Raw genomic sequence first — 20055 nt, forward strand, 5'->3', positions numbered from 1 at the left:
TCATGTACCCATCAGCTCTGCTACGCTTGAGGTCTGGGATGAGCCTTCCTCACAGTTATGTTTCTTGCTCCAGCACTGTGTCAGGCATTAAACAAATATGCCGGGGATGAAGGAATCAGTCTATAGTTATCTTACGTGATAGAATGGATAGTACTCTGAAGAAGGCCCTTGGAAAGGACAGGGCCAGATGGCAATTGTAGTTCTGCCACTTGGGGCTTTTGATCAAGTTTATCTTCTGCATTTAAAAAATGGTAATATTTGTGATAAAAACAATCACATTTGTCAAGCACCTAGCACAACTCCTGGTGCATGGAGGGTGCTTGTAGTCTGCAGGGATTGCCTGCACCCTCATATCCTCCTGGGAGGCTCACGAGGAGTCGATGGGCACAGCTGGGGTGATCCCTACTTGAAGAGGAGGCTGAGACACATGTCTGAAAAGCCCCCGTACTTCTCTGATTTCTGCTTATTCCTGGAACTGTGTGGGTACAGTGCAAACGAACCAGTGAGCAAGCTGGCAGGTGAGAAGCAGCAGGGTTAACATGGCCACAGATACCACCAACCCTTGGAGGGGCACAGAAAAACGTGTGTGTAGCTCTGAGAAGCCCCCGTGTCTCTGGCTGCCCCCACACCCTTTATACTGCCTAGCTTCAAGAGGACCTGACAGAAGCCTGGCTTCTACTAGAGCAACGAGAGATCATCTGAATAACACCTCTCAGGTAGGACTTAGCAGCCTACCTCTGGGCTAGGTTTGCTTCTCATCTGCGTGATAACTATGGAGGCCGACCCGGGCACAGCGCATCCCAGGCCTTGCTTCACACCCCTGCTTGGGCAGCCAGGTAATATGGTTTTGCTCAGATTCTATTCCAGTTGCCTAGGAAATAAGTTCCCAGTAGACAGGCTTCCAGGAATTGCAAATGAGAGAGGTAAGAATGACTACAGGGAATGGACCTGTAAGACACATCAGGAATGCAGGCATAGATGAGCAGAGTCCTCTGAAAGCTAGGGTGGGGGGCAGCAAGACTGGGTGGTTTCTGAATTGATGGTATTAACATATCCAGGTGAAGTTATATCAGGTAGGGAGGGGCAGAAAAGAAAGAAAAGCTATGAATGAGCTTTTAGGGCAAATTAATAAAAGAAAAAGCTAATGTTGATTGCACCCAGATCTCTGCCGGGGACTCTAGTGAGCATCTCATATCCGTCTCAACATCCTTATTCATTCCTACCTGTTAGCAATTATGTAACCCGTTTCCTATTGGCAATTATGACTGAAGAACCAAGTGTGCTTTCTGTGTGCTGTCCTGGGTTAGCTGTGAGCCAGAGGTCACTGGGGGGGCTGTCAAGAGGTTCAAAGTCTGGAGGGCAGCCTGCACAGATTCAGGCCCTACTTGGACACTCACCTGCTCTTACTCTCCAGCAACTCACATCCTTGTGCCCCTGTGTTATCCTCTCTGAGATGGGGCTAGTACTAGGACCTGGGCAGGGGAGTTCTCTACAGATTAAATGGGTCATCTCCGGTAGAAGCGAAGTCAGTTCTTCAGTGCATCGAAGGCACTTGATAACTACAACCTGGGAGGATGATCACGGCCATCACGATGATGGCAGAGATGGGCCCATCAGGCATCTGGATCCACAAACAGGTTAAGCACAACAGTGAAGAAACCAAAAGCAAAACGAAAAAACAGCTATGGAATGGAGAGAAGACATTTGTAAACAATACAACCTACAAGAGCTTAATTTCCAAGATATGCAAACAACCCAATCGGAAAGTGGACAGAAAAACGAATCAGACATTTCTCCAAAGAAGACACACAGATGGCCAACAGGCACATGAAACAAGATGCTCAATACTTCCAATTATTAGAGAAATGCAAATCAAAACTATAATGAGGTATCACTTCACACCAGTCAGAATGGCCATCATCAAAAAGTCTACAAACCATAAAGGCGGGAGAAGGTGTGGGGAAAAGGGAACTCTCCTACACTGTTGGTGGGAATGTAAGTGGATGCAGCCACTATGGAAAAAGGTATAGAGGCTCCTCAAAAATACTAAAAATAGACTTGCCACAGGATCTGACAATCCTACTGCTGGGCATATATCCAGACAAAACTCAGAAAGGGTACAGGCACCCCTATGTTAACTACAGCACTATTTACAGTGGCCAAGACCCTGGTGGCTCAGAGGTTAAAGCGTCTGCCTCCAATGCGGGAAACCCGGGTTCGATCCCTGGGTCGGGAAGATCCCCTGGAGAAGGAAATGGTAACCCACTCCAGTATTCTTGCCTGGAGAATCCTATGGATGGAGAAGCCTGGTAGGCTACAGTCCACAGGGTCGCAAAGAGTCAGACACGACTGAGCGACTGAACGGAACGGAACGGAACGGAAGACATAGAAACAACCTAAATGTCCATTGACAGATGAATGGATAAAGAAGATGTGGTATATCCATATATACAATGGAATATTAGCCATTAAAAAATGAAATAATGCCGTTTACAGCAACATGGATGGACCTGCTGCTGCTGCTGCTGCTAAGTCGCTTCAGTCGTGTCCGACTCTGTGCGACCCCATAGACGGCAGCCCACCAGGCTCCCCCGTCCCTGGGATTCTCCAGGCAAGAGTACTGGAGTGGGTTGCCATTTCCTTCTCCAATGCATGAAAGGAAAAGTGAAAGTGAAGTCACTCAGTCGTGTCCGACTCTTAGAGACCCCATAGACTGCAGCCTACCAGGCTCCTCTGTCCATGGGATTTTCCAGGTGAGAGTATTGGAGTGGAAGATGATCATATCAGGTAAGCCAGAAAGAGAAAGACAAATACCATATGGTATTACTTACATTGGGCTTCCCTAGTGGCTCACACGGTAAGGAATCTGCCTGCAATGCAGGAGACCTGGGTTTGATCCTAGGGTTGGGAAGATCGCTTGGAGAATTCCATGGATTAGGGAGTCTGGCAGGCTATACAGTCCACAGGGTTGTAAAGAGTCAGACATGACTGAGCAGCTAACACTTTCACACTTTCACTTTTATCATTTATATGTGAAATCTAAAATATGCCTTAAATGAATTTATTGCAAAACAATCTCACAGACATAGAAAACAGAGGTGTGGTTGTCAAGGGGCTGGGGAGGGATGCAGTGGGAGTTTGGCATTAGCAGATGCAAATTATTAATACACGGAATGGATAAACAACAGGGTCCTACTGGAAGCACAGGGAACTATATGCAATATCCTATGATAGTCCAAAATTGAAGAGGATATGTATTACATATATGTATAGCTGAATCACTTTGCCATAGAGCAGAAATTAATACAACGTTATAAATAAACTATACTTCAATTAAAAAGGTTAAGCACAGAATGCCTTTGGATAAACCAGGCTAAATGAGTTTTCTTAGTAATGCTGTGCCTGTGGGTGTGTTGTTTCGCCCGGGAGTCTTCATCTGTTAAATGAACTGCGATAAGGTTAAATGAGAAAAAACAAGCAGAAGGGCTTGCTACGGTGCTTGGCCTATAATACGTGCTCAACAAATGTTCACTGTTGTAGAAACAATGACGAACACAAGGAAATGCCACCTGGTCATGTCCCTCATCAAGTAGCCAGTTGGGCTCGCGTGGTACCACCTGTTCCTGGCCCTTGTTCACATGTCTACCCTCATTCAACCGGTGCTGACAGAGCAGCCATCACATGCCAGGGGACTCGTGATGGGGGAGGACGGTGAGACGCCATCCTGCAGAGGACACAATAAAAGTGGAATTTGTCACTCCTGTTCAGCCAGGATATAGTCTTGACCAATGGGGCAGGTCTGTCCCCTAGGGAGCAAGGCAACATTGGCAAGAAAGCAAAGTAGAGAGGCTTAAAGCTACAAGCACTGAACAAAGATGAGGATTCTGCTGGGTGAGAAACCCGCCCCAATTGTATGGGCGTGGGAAGTTCCAGCTGATAGAGCTGTCTGGGCTTCGGCCATTCTGCAACATTCCTCACACACGCCAAGACATTCCATGCCTGTGTACCAACTAGTCCTTCGCAGCTGAACCATTTTCAAGGCCTGCCCTACCCACCCACACTGGGTCATCTTCTTGTGGGTCTCAGCTCCTGTAAAATCTCCGTGTCTGTGTTGCTATGAGTAGCAGCAGCGCCTGCAGCTGGAGCGCCCTCTAGAGTGTAGACCTTGTATGGGTAGGAACCTGGCCTGTCCCATGCACTGCAACAACCCGAGTGCCTAGAACGGGGCCTGGCCATGCAGATGTACAACCACACCTGTGCAGTGTAGAGCATTTCAGCCATGTGCTTTCCAACTATTTCTCCGCTTAATCCTCCCAGAACCTTAAGCGCAAAGAAATCTTATGGCCCCCACTCATAGAAAGTTTGAGAGGTTAAGTACCTTTCGGAAGGTCCAGCGAATGCAGGCTCGAATGTGCTCAGTGTTGAAATGCAGCTCTGAGTGACTCCAGGGACAGCACAGCCACAGTGCTGCCTGCCGCCGAGTGTATGGTAGGTGCTCCCTCAATAGTTTTAAGCGTGAATGGGTGTGAGTACGTAGTTTCTCATTTCTTAAAAAACGAGATTGTTACACTAAGTTGCCAGGCTGTACTGAAGGCAGCAGAGTTTGCAAGGGGTTCTGGGTGGGGGCCTGGCAGAGACATTCAGTTCCGTGTGCTGAGAATGGGCCAAAACACAGACAATTAACTCCTGTTGAACGCCTTCTAGAGCCCCCACAAAGCTATTATTAGCCCCTTTACTAACTGAGGAAACAGGGCATTGGGGAGATGAAAGAAGCAGCCCCAAGGCACATCCTTGATGAGCACAGCAGAACCTGGGTTCCCAGGCAGGTCTGCGTGACTTCCACCATGCCTGCAGAATTTCACTTGACATTTCTGAAATCAGGAGTGAAAGCTGCACATCTCCACGCTCTTTTTTAGAAGAAACAGGTGGAGGGGGTAGGAGAGAGATTTCAGTGAAACTCTGCAGCTATGTCTATGCATAGAGCCCATTTCATTATTTCCCAATTGATCTGTTTGTTTTTGCTGTAATGTTAGCTGGTTACTAAGCAACTGCTGGAGAGCTAGGATGCTGAACTTTTTTGGGTAATCAAATAGCTCCCCTCCCAAAAAAAAGGTGATATGGGTAAGTATTTGGGGATCTGATCAAAAGATTGCCAATCAGGCTGCTCTGGTATACTGAGTTTCAAGAGGGAATATAGCTGCTTCCATTTACTGAGCAGTCCTTTCTCCTTGGACAGTAAGAGTTAACCTCCCTGGGCATCAGTTTGGTCACCTGTTATAACACCTCATAAAGTGTTGAAGAGTAGAGGAAATTTATACAAAGCATCTGGCAGGGATGTTGGTAGCTGGTAAGGGTTCAGTCAATAGCAACTATCATCAGTTTTAGCAGTAATGCTTTAACAAGGCTTAGGTAGAGTATTTTGTTGTATATCCATGCTGAAGAAGTCAATCTTTGGGGGTGTTGTTGGGGCTCAGCGCTGCCACAGCAAACTGTGCCCTGAACCTCATCCCAAACCAATGTTATATAATGCTGGTCACGAACATATCCACTTTTAGTGTTTGGATCAGGAACAAGTCTATCCCACTCACTGGAAAAATTTTTCCTTAAGCCTACGGCAAGTCAATATGGTTATCTTCACATGAAAAGGACTGTGTGCAGATTTGGGACTTATTCTGATAGAATCATTTCCTTACTAGTTCTCAAAATTTTAGTTCCTAGGGATGATCAAGATCAGAGGTCACACTAACAAGGCATTAATCACAAAAATTTACAAATAGCTCATGCAGCTCTATGTAAAAAACAAAACAAAAACCCAATGCAATTAAAAAAAAAATGGGTAGATCTAAAGACATTCTCCAAAGAAGATATACAGATGGCCAAAAAACAACAGGAAAAGATGCTCAACATCATTAATTACCAGAAAAGTGCAAATCAAAATTACAATCAGGTATCACCTCACAATGGTCAGAACGGCCATCATCAAAAAGTCTACAAACAATAAATGCTGGAGAATGTGTGGAGAAAAGGGAGCCTTCCTACACTGCTGGTGGGAATGTAAATTGGTACAACCACTAATGGAGAGCAGTATGGAGGCACCTTAAAAACCTTAGAGTGGACTTACCATATGATCCAGAATCCCACTCTGGGGAAAAAACATAATCCTAAAGGATACATGCACCCCTACGTTCACAGCGGTACTATTAACAAGAGCCAAGACGTGGAAACAACCTAAGTGTCCATCAAGACAGGAATGGATAAAGAAGATGTGGCATACACATATATACAACGGAGTATTACTCAGCTATAAAAAGAATGAAATAATGCCATTTGCAGCAACATGGATCGACCTAGAGATGACATACTAAGTGAAGCAAGTCAGACAGAGAAAGACAAATATAGATCAGTCATATGTGGAATCTAATTTTTTAAAAAGATACAGATGAACTTATTTACAAAACAGAAGCAGAGTTATGAAAACAAACTTACAGTTACTGAAGGGGAGACGTGGGTTGGGGAGGTATAAATCAGGAGCCTGCATTGAACACACGTACACTACTTACTATGTCTAAGACAGATGACCGGCACTCTACCCAATATACTGTAATAAAATATGAGAAAAGACTCTAAAAAGGAAATATATGTATAACTGAATCACTTTGCTGTACAGCAGAAACTAGCACAACAATGTAAATCAACTATGCTTCAATAAAAATTTTTTTAAAAGGTCAGAGGTCACAAACTGGTGGTCTTTAGGGGTAAGAAGACTCTAGTCATCCTGAAGACATGTTTGGTATGACTCAACAGTGTTTCAGTTTTTTTTTTTTTAAATTAGTTGTCAATGCTAGAAATTAAAACATGAAAATCCAGATTTCTCATTCCTCTTGCAAAATATAAAGACCTTATGCCTGACCTCTACGCTCTCCAGTAAATTCCACATCAGAGTGCATAGATGGCAGCTGCCTGAGATGGGGACTCCTGTCTCCCTAGCCATGAATCATGCTCACCACCCTTGGCTCCTTTAGGCCAAGGTCCTGGCCCCAGCGGGCATTTGTATTTGCGACTCCTGATATGTCGGTTTCTTCATTTCACAATGAGGAAACAGGCTGAAAAAAACTGAACTTTTGCAAGTCACACAGTTACTTATGGCACAGGGTGCAAGCTGGAGCCAGGGTCACCATGCAGGCCTCATCCACTGTCACTCAAATTCATTGACGTCCTGCTCAGTCCAAGAAGGACGTAGGCACAGCAGATCAAGAGGGGGCCAGTATGAGAAACAGGCCAAAGCAGGCAGGACTTTCAGGTACAGACTTTTGCAGAGGAAGTCTTGGGTGGCAACATTTGAAAGAGGTTCCCTGTCTTGCCTTCTAAAGCCCAGCCACCTTTGCATACAGTTCTTGATTTCAGCTGCAGAATTGCTCTCTGGTCCATCTACCTGTCTCTGCTGCTACTTCTGATCCCTTCGCTGGCCTTCATCTCTCACCAGAATGAATGCAGTCGTCCCCTAATTTATCTTCTCTTGCCCTACTGACTGTGATCCTTTCCTGATGCAATGAAAATGATCTTTCTTAAATGGACAGCTAGTCATGCCATGCTCTCAGTGTTTTTCCACTGTCCCTCCACCCCTGCTCATAAACTCCTTAGCATATTTTATGAGAAGTCCTGCAGGACCCACCCTGGCTTATATTTCTGGCCACATCAGCTCTTGCTGTTCTCCCCATCAGGGCTCTGGCCAACCTGCCTCTCCAGAATGGATCTCTCTATTCACCTGGAGCATCAACCCTCTCCTGGTGAACTCCAGCTCAGTCTTCAGGCCTCCATTTAGGTTGAACTCAGTAGGACATCCGTCCTATACTGCCTCCACCCCAGATCAGGCTGACAACCTTGGGACAGGACACACCCATCAGGGTACCTAAAGAGTCTGTCTTTAATCAACCATCATTCCTGTTGGTCTAAAGCTATGGGATTCACAGATCCTATCTGTGTGGATCACAAATAAGGGGGCCCTAAGATACCTTGTCATGGTTACTCATGAAATGAAAGGAAACTCTGGATGGAGGAGAAGAAAAGTCCTACTATCTTTTCACCCTAGATGGGAAATCACTTCGCTTCTCTGGTCTCTTTTCATATGTGCACTAAAAGAGGCTGGATGAATCGACAGATGAACGGATAAAGAAGCTGGGGTACCTACACACAACAGAATATTACTCAGCCATGAAAAGGGACACATCTGAGTCAGTTCCAGTGAGGAGGATGAACCCAGAGCCTGTTAGACAGAGTGAAGTAAGTCAGAGAAAAACAAATATCGTATATTAACACATATATATGGAATCTAGAAAAATGGTGCCGATAAACCTATTTGCAGGGCAGGAATACAGATACAAACATAGAGAACAGACATGTAGACACAGTGGAGGAAAGAGTGTGGGAAAAATTGAGGAAGTAGCATTGAAATCTATACATTACCATATGTAAAACAGATAGCTGGTGGGAAGTTGCTGTGTAACACGGAAATTAATGCTGTACTCTGTGACAACCCAGAGTGGTGGGATGGGGTGGGGAGGTTAAACAGGGAGGAGACATGAATACTTAGGGCTGCTTCATGTTATTGTATGGCAGGAACCAACATAACATTGTAAAGCAATTATCCTCCAATTGAAAATAATTAAAAAAGAAAGCACTGGATAGGAGCAGTTATTCTCAGCTCAGGGTCCTGGCCTGTGAAGAAAGGAATGGGCTTTTAGGGGCAATTTGCAATATTTCAAAATGCACAAGGGAAACCACACATGTTCCTCTGATGTGGCTATAGGCCAACAGAAACTTCAGGTCACTCTGCAGTAAGAAAGTGCTAATTAATGGGCAATACCAGTTATATCACATTGGGTAAGGTCATGATTAGCAATTATTGACATCTTTGATCAATAAAACACAGGAAGATGAAACACATTCTGAATAGTCTGTTCACGTGTAATGCTTTTCAAATCACGAGGACCATGAGGCAAAATAATAAAACAGTCTTTGGATGGGAGGGCAGAGACCAGACTTTTAAGATGGGGCCAGTTCACCTTTCAACTAGCTGGAAGGCAGTCTCCACAGGTGCTCCTGCACAAGAGCCCCAGAGGGTGCAGGGTGGGCTGTGGTCCAGTCCCGAAGCCTCTCTCTGGCAGGTGGAGTTCTCCCCACCACCATCTGTTTGCTTGGAAAGCCTACCTGATGCACCCAGAGTCTGTCACCAACCTGAAAACAGCTGAGGTCTCAGGATTCACAAGAATCAGGGACTGAAAACGTGATCTTGCCACACGGGGGCGCCCTCACTCCACACACCAGAGATCCCACGGCCCAGCTGGAACTGGAGGACAGCTCCATTCCTGAAGCCCCCGCAGGGTCGTGGATTCATGGTGCTCAATGCCACTGCCCATGTGTTCTGAGAAGACACCTCCCATCCTGCCTGACTGAGGGGTGTTGCCTTGAGGTCACTCATCTGTGATTCTTAACCGAGACAGGCTGGAAGGGATGCCATCTGCTCAGAGGGGAGAAATATCCCATAAGCCTGGATGGAAACTCAATTCAGAAAGTGGACAGAGAACACTGGCTGCCTTCCCCCGCTCTCCAGAGCAGGGTGGGGGTTAGGACGCGGGGAACGGGTGTGCTCACATCAAACACATACTCTGGCTTCAGGACCAAAGGTTTAAAGATTCTTGTGGGAGTTCTTTTAAGACTGTAAGACTGAGAGACAGACAGGCACACACGATGGAGGGAAGTGCGGAGGGCCAGAGAACAGGTGAGAAAGAATTCTGATCCTGCTCTGTTAGGTGCAGTCATAAGCCATAGAGCAGCCAGACAAGTATGAAGCAGGCGGGCTGTAGAGCTGGGGTCTGAAAGATGTTGGTTCAAATCCTGAAGCAGCCCAGGTGTACCTGAGCAGGTTACCTTAACTCCCTGAGCCTCCCTGTTCACCATAATAACAGGGAGAGTGTAACCATACCTGCCTTTTAAACTTGATGTATGGATGCATCAGGACAATATATGCAAAACACCCCTCATGGTACCTGGATCAGGAGGGCACTCAGGAACAGAGGTAACTCATGCTGACACATGACAGGGATAAACGGTTAAAACAAACTTTGACCAGTTATATGCTGTGACCTCAGTTTGCTTGCTTGGGGACTTTCAATCTAGGTGGATTCTACAGTCCCTTCCACTTCAGATGGTTTGTCGTTCCATAACAAATGCCACTCCCCACACAGCCATCTATGCCTCTCACAAGCTGAGAGCTTTCTCCAGCTGCTGGACACCTGCCCTCTACGTTGGGAGAGCTGGAAGGGAGTCACAGATGCCAAGGCAGCAGCAATGATCAGTACACGACCCTGGGGTCAGGCTAGCTGCCCTCAGCTCCCACTTTCGTAGGTATGCAGCCCCACACACCATCTCGGTCCCTCAGTCTCCCACTGGGAAAACAGAGATTAATAATGGCACCTGTGGCAAGGATTGCAAGGGGAGGGAATGAAATCCCACTTGTCAGGCATTCAGAACTGTGCCAGGCATTCAGCGAGCACTTCAATACATGTTAGCCATCACTACCACTTTGATTTGTTTTACAGAATAGGCAGTGATCTTACTAGAATGCTTAGATGAAGTCTGTCTGATCCAAAATTAGAAGAGGGATGTTTTCATGAAAGCTATAGACAGAGCATTAGACTGGGAGACAAAAGATGCTTCCTAGACCAAGCTCTGCCTCGAACATTTCCTGAGGTAAACTGGGATTTCAAGCCAATAGTCAGAAAAATGAAGGCACTGGGTAGCCTTAGGGCCCCACCAAACCCGGCAGTCAGAGGCCGCATCCGTGGGTGGATTTAGGTAGTTCCCATCCCCTTTGTTCCTGCCGCCCCTTTCAAAGAGGGGGCGTTGGAGCCTGCTCCCCGCGCGTCCTCACCTGAGGTACTCATAGAGTCCGTACATGGGCAGGAAGTCGATGTCGGACAGGAACATGTAGGGCGTGCCCACATGCTTCATGGCCACGTTGCGCAGCAGGTTCACAGGGTAGAACTGGCCCTCCTTGTACACGATGTGGTAGGCCACATTGTGGCGGCCCATGAGCACCTCGGAGCCCTGTGCGTAGCGGAGGAACTGCTGGGCCTCGGCGTCCGACAGGTAGAGTGCCAGGCTGACGGGCCCCTCCCAGTGCTTGCAGATGGCCTCCAGCATCTGGAGCCTGCAGGAAGAAAGGACCCCTGACGCACCTGCGCATGCGCGGGCCTCACTGGCGTAACAACCAGTATCTGTATCTGCGCATTGTCCGCCAGCCTGGGGCTGGTGCCAAATCCAAACCCCTTCTCTAAGCATTAATTAAACACTGTGTGACGGGGGCCAATCACCAAACCTCTGTTCCTTTATCTATAAAAGGGGCACAAAACACTCACCTTTTTGCTTCTAGCCTTTTAATGTTTACAACCAGACAGGTGATATGGAGACAGTCACATTTCACTATAAGCCTTTTCAGACTCCTTTTCAATAGTGGGTGGGGAAACGTACATGAAATGATGTAAAGATCCCTTTCCAGCTTAAAACTCCCCCACCTCCCCGTCTCGCTCAGCAAAGGCAGACAGCAGGGCTACTACTCTCCTGAAGCAGGGACCAGCATAGGAGACTTAGCCAAAGGGAGGCCATGAGTTACAAGGAGCATGAAAACAAGCTGTAAAAATAAGAGTAATAATAACCACAATTATTAACTCATTACTATGCACCAGACACTTCCCAAATCCTGTGGCCCCCATCTGTCATTTCCCCCATTCTCCTGATAAAGGAATTGAGGCTCCAAGTGTCTAGTCAGCTTTAGTTCTTGAACCTGGACTGTGTGGACAGGTATGTGGACAGGACTTTGAAGACAGTGAAAAGAAAACACTGGCAAAGAGAAAGGAAAAAAACAAAACATGTGAATGCTGGAAACAAAAGTGAGCCTGGGGTGATGCTGTCTTGATTTTTCAGAGCCCTTACTGCTCCAGGGCACCTTGCAATTTTGCAAGGCTACCTGGGAGACACTGGGCCATGAAGAGTTGGGGGAGGGTAATGGAGCCAAGATAAAAAACAAAAGGTGCTCCCAACCAAGAGGGTTCTGCAAAAACGTTTGGAAAGAGATCTAGGAAAAAAAATATTTTTTCCCCCAGAAGCATTAGAAGTGCCTGCTACATAAAATCTATGGTTAAAAAACCAGCAAAAGCCTATTTCAGTTTTTTTTCCCCCTACCCAGCAAGAGGTACAGAATCAGAATGCTCGTTTTATTTGGACAATTACCAGGAAATAGATTCCATGCATTTCCATGCTTCTAAACAAAAGCAAATGGGCACCCCTATCTTGTGTCAATGGTTTTCCTGATGGACTTTCAGTTTCCTCTCAGTAATTCTATGAATTGGTATTGCCTGGATTTGCTTTCTCTTTCACTGAGGAGGATTAAGGTATTCATTTCTGCCCTCCATTTCTCAAACTTTATAACACTTGTTAATCAAATTGACCACAGCCAGTTTTGAAAGAGGCACTATATTCTCCACAATGCTTGACTTCACTGAAATTTGTGTTCAGTCTCTGCTACAAGGTCCCTGGTTTCTGCTGGGCTCTGAGAACCTGGGATTTTGAATGATCCCACTTGCATATCAGTCTCTGTCTGCAAAATGGAAGGACTCTGCAATTGGATGAGAGAGCTGTTTATATAAAGCCTTTGAAATTTGGGGAGTAAAGGGCAAGGATAATTTCTGCATCCATGTGTATGTCAGAACTGCTAGAGGGGATGGGATGCAGGAGGCATGACTGAGTGTGAAGCTTTGGCCGGGTCTTCTCCCACTGACCTGCTTTTGGACTCTGTCTGAATTTTCTAAGCAGGGAGCAAGCCCTGCCTAATCCAGCTCGCCTTCCCCCTTAGCAGAGAGTTTAGAGTGAGGAGAGAGACACAAAACACTTAGGGTTTTCGGGAGAAAGGTGCTGGTAATGTGACAAACGTCACATCCACATAGACTCTACAGGAAACAGCGCCAGAGGTTCCAGAAAACCTCAGTGAGTGAAAACGAGTGATGGCACGACCACTTCCTGTCTCTCTGCCACTGGCTCCAATCTTTCTTGTCCCTTAAAACCAAGCTCTCTGCCAGGATCTGAGCAACAGGCAGACAGACAAACCGAGGTTCATCATAATGATGATAATTGAGAGTATGTGATCATGATACAATAAATCTCTATCACATATCTGTTGTTTGCCGCATGCCAGCCACATTTGGGCTGTTAGCACTTTTAAGACTCACAGTAATGGTATAAACACAGTGCAGATTCTCATCACTGAGTTACGGGGGAGGATGCTCCAGGAGGTGAAGCGACTTCTTTCAAGTCACATAGCTACAAGGTAGACAGGCTGGATCCACACACCCAGGTCTGACTCCAGCGCCCGAGATCCAGACCACTACTCAACATGGTTTGGCTGAGAAAGATGTCCCCATCACCTGTCTCCCCAAACAAGAACCTGGCCTAAGCTTGGCATCAGCTTTCCTTTATTCCCTTCTCCTCCTCTTCCTCCTTGGTCTCTCTTGGGGTCAGAGGTCCCCCATCCTCTTCATCCTTCTCCTGGTTGTTTCCCCCTAAGCACACTTGTTCCCTAAGGTCTATCCCTGTGTAGTTCTTGTTGACACTGAGTTTTGTGCTGAGTCTTTCTTAGGTAGGAAGAAAAGATCTGGCATATCAAGGACCTGGACCAATGGAGAGGGTTTCAAGAGACAAAGATTAATTCTGCAACTGCAGTATCATCCATTTGGAAAGAATCTCTGAGATTTTCAGTCTGATTACACCGTCATTATGATGAAAGGGCTCAGCCTCAGGGAGGGTAACTTGCTGAAGAGCACACAGTGTATGCGAGGGAATGCTGATGCCAGGACCCATCCTGATGCTCTGTCCCCTGCTCTCCCCTCCCCGCCAGAGCCCACCATCACTTCATGCTGGGAAGAGGAGGGTGAAGGCTCAGGAATGCCTAGAGATGTCTGAAAGAGGAGGGCTCCCCCGCCCCGGGGAGTCCTACTGAGACAGGAAGCCCCAGACAGTCTATGGAGGTGTCAGGGAGCAGGCAGGGAGATGGCAGAGTCCAAAATCTAGAAGACTGGGCTTGGAAGGAATTCTAGAATGTCAGTCATTCCAAGCAGCCAGGCAGGTGGCCACTCAGCCTCTGCTGGAATGGGGAACCTGCCCCCTACAAGGCAGATGACTCCCATCTGGTGCCCTGAGGAAGGCAGGCTGAGGGGTCCAGAGGGGAACTGAGGCTTCTGGGCTCAGGCAGAACTCGGTCTGAACTCTGACCTGTGTCAGTATCTCTGGGCAAGTGACTTAGTTGTTTGTGCGTCCATTTCTGCACGTGCATAGAGGCGACAATAATACCTTAGTCAAATGACAAATTGGCTATAAACTCTTCCCCCTCATCTACATGCTTTGCTATTACCCTCCCCCCTCACTGATTCTGGGCTGGCCATGGGACATGCTTTGGTTGATGGGACGTTAACAAATGTGACACAAACACGGGACTTGAAAAGTGGTTGTTTGGTGGGGCTTGCCCAGAGCTGCTCCTGGAACCTTGTGACTGCTGCCCTGTGAACAGCCTTAGTCATGACCATCGAGTGTCTGTCACAGAACTGGATATGCAGCAGGCACTCGGTACATGGGGGCTTCCCTGGTGCCTTAGTGGTAAAGAATTCGCCTGCAATGTGGGAGCTGCAGGGGATGTGGGTTCGATCCTTGGGTCAGGAAGATCCCTTGGAGGAGGGCATGGCAACCCACTCCAGTATTCTTGCCTGGAGAATCCCATGGACAGAGAAGCCTGGCGGGCTACAGTCCACAGGGTTGCAAAGACTGGGACATGACTGAAGCGACGGCACACATCTAGGCTTGGTACTTGACACCTGTGATTGCTGCCTTTCAAATACACACACCTCCAGCAAATATCTACAGAGCATCTACAACATGCAGGTATTGTGCTGGGCCCCAAAATGAATGAGAAAAACAAGGTTTTTGAATGCTCTTCTGGAGAGAAGATAATAAGCAGACCAAGATCAGATCAGACTGAACTGAGGGCTAGAGGGGCCACAGAAGAGGAAACGGGATGAAGAGCAAGGGTGTGGGCAAGTGGGAAGGTCAGTGTGAGCCCTGGATAAGGAGAAAGACTGGTCTTGATCTTGAGAAAGCCTGGGTGAAAAGTTTTCCAAGAAGAGGGAGGAGCCCTTGGGATGCAGAGTTTAGTGTGTTCTCAAGTAAGAAGAAACAGGACCAGCGTGGATGGCATATGGACAAGCGAGGGGCAGAAGGAGAGAGGTGTTCAGGGATGGTCAGGGATCAGGTCATACAGGGACATCAGAATCTCAGTGGGCAGCTCTAAGACTATTCTAAAGGCGATAAGAATGCATCAGAGAGTTCTAATATACCTGCTGTATATATATTTAAAGATCGCCCTGGCTGTCACATGGTGAAAGGAGTACTTCTCACTCTCTAGAATGATGCTTTCCAAGCTTCAGCAGGCTCAGGGTCACCTGGGAGGCTTATTACAACACAGATTCCTGTGCCTCACTGCAGAGATCCCTGTTGGGCAGATCTGGGGTGAGATCCATGTACCTGTGCTCTAACAAGGTCCCAAGAGATGCTGTGCTGTGATGGGACTTAAGAATGGGACCCCATTAGTTCAGTTCATGTTCTCTTTCCCTCACTTGCAGAAAACAAAGAGCAGACCCATCAGCCACATGAGTCCCTGGAACTGCAGATGGTACTTCAAAGGCTTCATTCAAGGAGCAGGGAAGAGCAAACGTCTCCTGGCCAGGTGGCAGGGATGCTGTAATCAGGATCCCTCCTGGCCAGCTCCCTCTGTCCTTTCGACCATCCTCCAGAGTGAGTAGCCGGGCAAGGAGCAGCCCTGCTGGGTCCACCACTGCAGCAGGCGACATTCATTCTTTCTGAACGGAATTCTAGAGGGAGCCGGGCACAGGAGTCTACATGCCAGCTCCCCTAATTCGCTGTGGCACTCACGTAGGGCCTACTTCTGACTCAAAGGTTTACAAACATACCCGAAATGTTTCTTCAATTAAAAATCAATCCAAGAGGCACCAGTCAGCCCGCTGCATTGTAATTGGATGTGTGGGATGGAGTGGAAGGAGGCATTTCCGCCGTCTTCATCAGCTTGTGTGCTGCTGCTTTATAATTTCTGATTATGTCCCGCTAAGCGTCTCTTGCTTGGGTGTGGAATTCCGTGAGTTCTCTGAGGTATTGTCTGGATGGCAGTACTTGTCACAATGCGTTAAGGGGGATCACATGTCTGCCATGCTGGGGGATGCGTGTGCTCTGAAGGGAAGGCATCTGCGGTTGGTATTTGCAGCTGATGTGAGAGGTGCCTGGCCTGTCTTTAAGAGGGTGGTGAGGGCAGGTGCCAGGTCTCCTGCAGCCCAAGCCAGGAGGATACTCAGGGTTAGCCGCAGAAGGAGCAGCTCTGTCCTGTCTGTATTCTTTCACTGATAACAAGTATATACTTAAGGATGGATTTGGGTTGTTAATAATTTAATTTTTTTCCTTTCTTTGGGGGGGCCCACTTACGATGTATATAGGATCTTAGTTCCCCAACCAGGGATTGAACCAGTGCCCCCTGCAGTGGAAGTGCAGATTCTTAAGCACTAGACCGCCTCTGAAGTCCTTTCCTTCTAATTGTTTGTGAATTCCAGGTTGCAAATGCCATAGCCAGCATAAAGGTAAAAACCATTATGAGAACTGTGCTAGTGTTCGTGGCACATTTGCTAATCACTGGGTACTTTCCAGTCTCTTTATAAAGCATAGATGGTAACCTATGAACTTGACGGTATTATTGTCACTTCATAGGTAAGTAGAGTGAGACTCAAACAGCCTAAATAACTTGTCTAAATTCATATGGTTAGTCTGTAGTGCAACTTGACTTTGAACCCAAGTCTTCCTCTCCTTTATCCCCCTACTTCATTTTCCCTCTCCGAAACACCTACCCTGTGCAGATGCTGTGGTCAGAGTCTCTGGATCCAGCAAGCGCTAACTGAACATCATTAGGTCCCAGGGCTTTCCCAGAGAGTCTCACATTTTTCTCCTGAGTTCACAGGTGGTCAATGGCTACTGATCTTGATGGAGAATATCTTGGTGATAAACTGAATATACAAATAGAAGGTGTGAATGTGACCAAGGAAAACCAGGATGCCCTGAAAGATGGGAAAGTGGAATTGCCTGGAACTCACTCACTTGGGCAGATCATAGTATCTGAGCTTCATGTGCCTCCTCTGGGGGGACTGAGATATATTTATGCTGCTTGGAGAACAGAAGACCCAGCCTGACCATCGTTCAGCACAAGGATCAGGGATTAGGTTTTTTTTCATTTTAAATGGCACAGAGAAAAATAAACACAAAGAGCGGACTGTTCTGGCGGGCGGCCTGCTGTTGTGCCTGCTGGGACAGGGTGGTAAGGAAGGTCAGGGGTGACTCTGGACATGGGTCGAGGTCAGTCCCTCATGCAGCCTCACTTGCAGCCTGGCAGGTTTGAGCTGGAAGGGCTGGCCACCTACCCTGGTTTCCCCAAGCCCTGCCTACCTGGCTGACATCATTTGCTCTCTTCTTCCTCACCCTAGCACCTAAGCCCTAGCTGTGTGCATCCCAGCGGGCCTGGTGGCCTCTCCTTCCTCGCAGGGGGTCCTTCTGTCCCTACAAGGCTTCTCCTGTCAGTCCACTCAGCCTCCAGCTCAATGTAGGCAGAACCTTTCTTGGGCGTATTCCCCATTTTTTCCATTCTCTGCCCCAGCCAGGACAGGGGCTCCTCCCATGGGTTCTCATAGCACCTGTCTGTTGTCAAACCTGTTCCCTGCCTGTGGTGGCCTGAATTCTCAGTTGGTCCCAAGACTCTTGCCCCAGTTCCTGGTGTACGGTCCTGGATCACCCCTCCCTCGAGTGTGAGGAGAATCTGCTACTATTCTATACGATAGACTAGTACAGCTGTGATTATGTCATATAACAGACTGGGGAGACTCTCCTACTGGCTTTGAAGAAGTAAGCTGCTCCACACAGCTAAGACCTAAGGGTGACCTCTAGGAGCCCAGAAGGATCCCAACTAACAGCTAGCAAGGAAATGGGGACCTTGGTCCTAGAGTTGAGTTCTGCCAAAACCTGAATGAGCTTAGACGTGCACCCTGCCTCCCAGGTAAGACGACAGTCCAGTCAACACCTGGATTTTAGGGCTGAGACCCCAAGCAGAGAACCTGCTAACATGTATCCAGACTTCTGATCCATGACACAGTCAGATAAGAAAAAAGTGTGTGTCTAAAGCTGCAAGATCTGTGGTGACTGATTAAACCACAACAGAAAACAAATACATGATCTGAGTCCTGAGTTCACTACATATTCTGTGAGGGCGGAATAGGGTCTTATATATTCCCAACCCCACAAGAGTCGGCCACAACATAGTAACAGATGCTTACATAGTATCCGCTGAGAGATGTGAATGTTGGAGATGAGAAAGCTGGGGTCATGAGAAGGGAAAGACCTTTCCTGAGAGGATACAGCAAGTCCAGGGCCCCGCTGGTGCCAGAACCTCTGTACTTGTCCTTGTCGTCCCATTTGATCTTTTGTTGTTACCTGTTATGAGATCACTGTGGACAGTGACAGCAACCATGAAATTAAAAGATACGTGCTTCTTGGAAAGCCACGACAGACCCAAACAGAGTACTAAAAAGCAGAGCCATCACTTTGTTGACAGAGCTATGATTTTTTCAATAGTCATGTACAAATGTGAGAGTTGGATCATAAAGAAGGCTGAGCACTGAAGAACTGATGCCTTCAAATTATGGTGCTGGAGAAGACTCTTGTGAGTCCCTTGGACTGTAAAGAGATCAAACCAGTCAACGTTAACGGAAATCAACCCTGAATATTCATTGGAAGGACTGATGCTGCAGCTCCAATACTTTGGCCACCTGATGCAAAGAGCCGATTCATTGGAAAAGACCCTGATGCTGGGAAAGACTGAAGACAAAAGGAGAAAAAGGTGGCAGAGGGTGAAATGGTTAGAGAACATCCCCAACTCAATGGACATGAGTTTGAACAAACTCTGGGAGATAGTGAAGGACAGGGAAGCCTGGTGGGCTGCAATCCATGGGATCGCAAAGAATTGGACACGACTTAGCAACTGAACAATGCAGAGGGTGAAATGGTTAGAGAACATCGCCAACTCAATGGACATAAGTTTTAGCAAACTCTGGGAGATAGTGAAGGACAGGGAAGCATGTCATGCAATCCATAGGATCACAAAGAATCGGACATGACTTAGCAACTGAATGATGGCCAGCTAATTCTGCACAGGTGTTCTGGAGTCTGTGCATCTCCAGGAAACCACTAGCCATGAAGCGATTTAATTCCATGAGCTATCATTTGCTAAGAAACAGTGGGACTTACTGCCTCCACAGCTACTGTCATCACTCGTCATTCCCAGATAGCTCCAGAGGCCAGGTCCCCCCTCACTCTCTGGGACTCCCAGGCTGCTTTCTATCTGTGAACCATCTTGTGTCCCAGTGCTGGTTGCTTCATTTTGCTCTTTCTCCAATCACTCATGACTGATCACAAGTGACATTTATCGAACACTTACTAAGTGTGCCAGGTACTGTCCTCAGCACTTTAAAGGCATGAACTTCTTTCTTCCTAAAACCACCCCAGGCATCTCCAAAGTGGTTCAAAGACAGAATGAGGCCATCAAACTCCCTAACTATGGGAGTCGAGAGGGAATGATATAGAGAAAGCTGGGGCCAGGGCAGCCACTTGCACCCTATGTGTAAATTGGAGAGGAAGTTGGCTAGCAGAGGTGGGCAGGAAGCATGTAGGATGGCCAGAAATAGAAAAACTGCATAACCCTGAAAGACTTTGAATCCACTTGCCTCTTGGCAGCCAGAGATGTTTTCAAAAACATAAACCAAAGCAAAAACACTGTGTAACTTTCTACAATAAATTCCCATCATGTTTAGAATGAAATCCAAACATTTTATCAGTTTCTAGTGTTTATAA

At 47.1% G+C, this 20055-nt stretch overlaps 1 protein-coding gene across 6 annotated transcripts in view; it reads right to left on the reverse strand.

The window, feature by feature from the left end:
• The window catches only part of LARGE1 (LARGE xylosyl- and glucuronyltransferase 1), a 612983-nt gene that overhangs the window by 20795 nt on the left and 572133 nt on the right, over nucleotides 1–20055 (reverse strand). For 5 of the 6 annotated variants that reach the window (XM_055396700.2, XM_055396699.2, XM_088837171.1 and 2 more), the window contains exon 12: nucleotides 10931–11209. The exons of the other annotated variant lie outside the window; for it this stretch is intronic. In XM_055396700.2, coding sequence (XP_055252675.1) covers nucleotides 10931–11209 — 279 coding nt within the window. The remainder of the gene's footprint in view (nucleotides 1–10930; nucleotides 11210–20055) is intronic. 6 annotated transcript variants of the gene reach the window in all.

The sequence above is a fragment of the Moschus berezovskii genome, chromosome 6 (genome assembly GCF_049115385.1).
Source record: "Moschus berezovskii isolate FMDL1 chromosome 6, NW_MosBer_1.0, whole genome shotgun sequence".
Lineage (NCBI taxonomy): Eukaryota > Metazoa > Chordata > Mammalia > Artiodactyla > Moschidae > Moschus > Moschus berezovskii.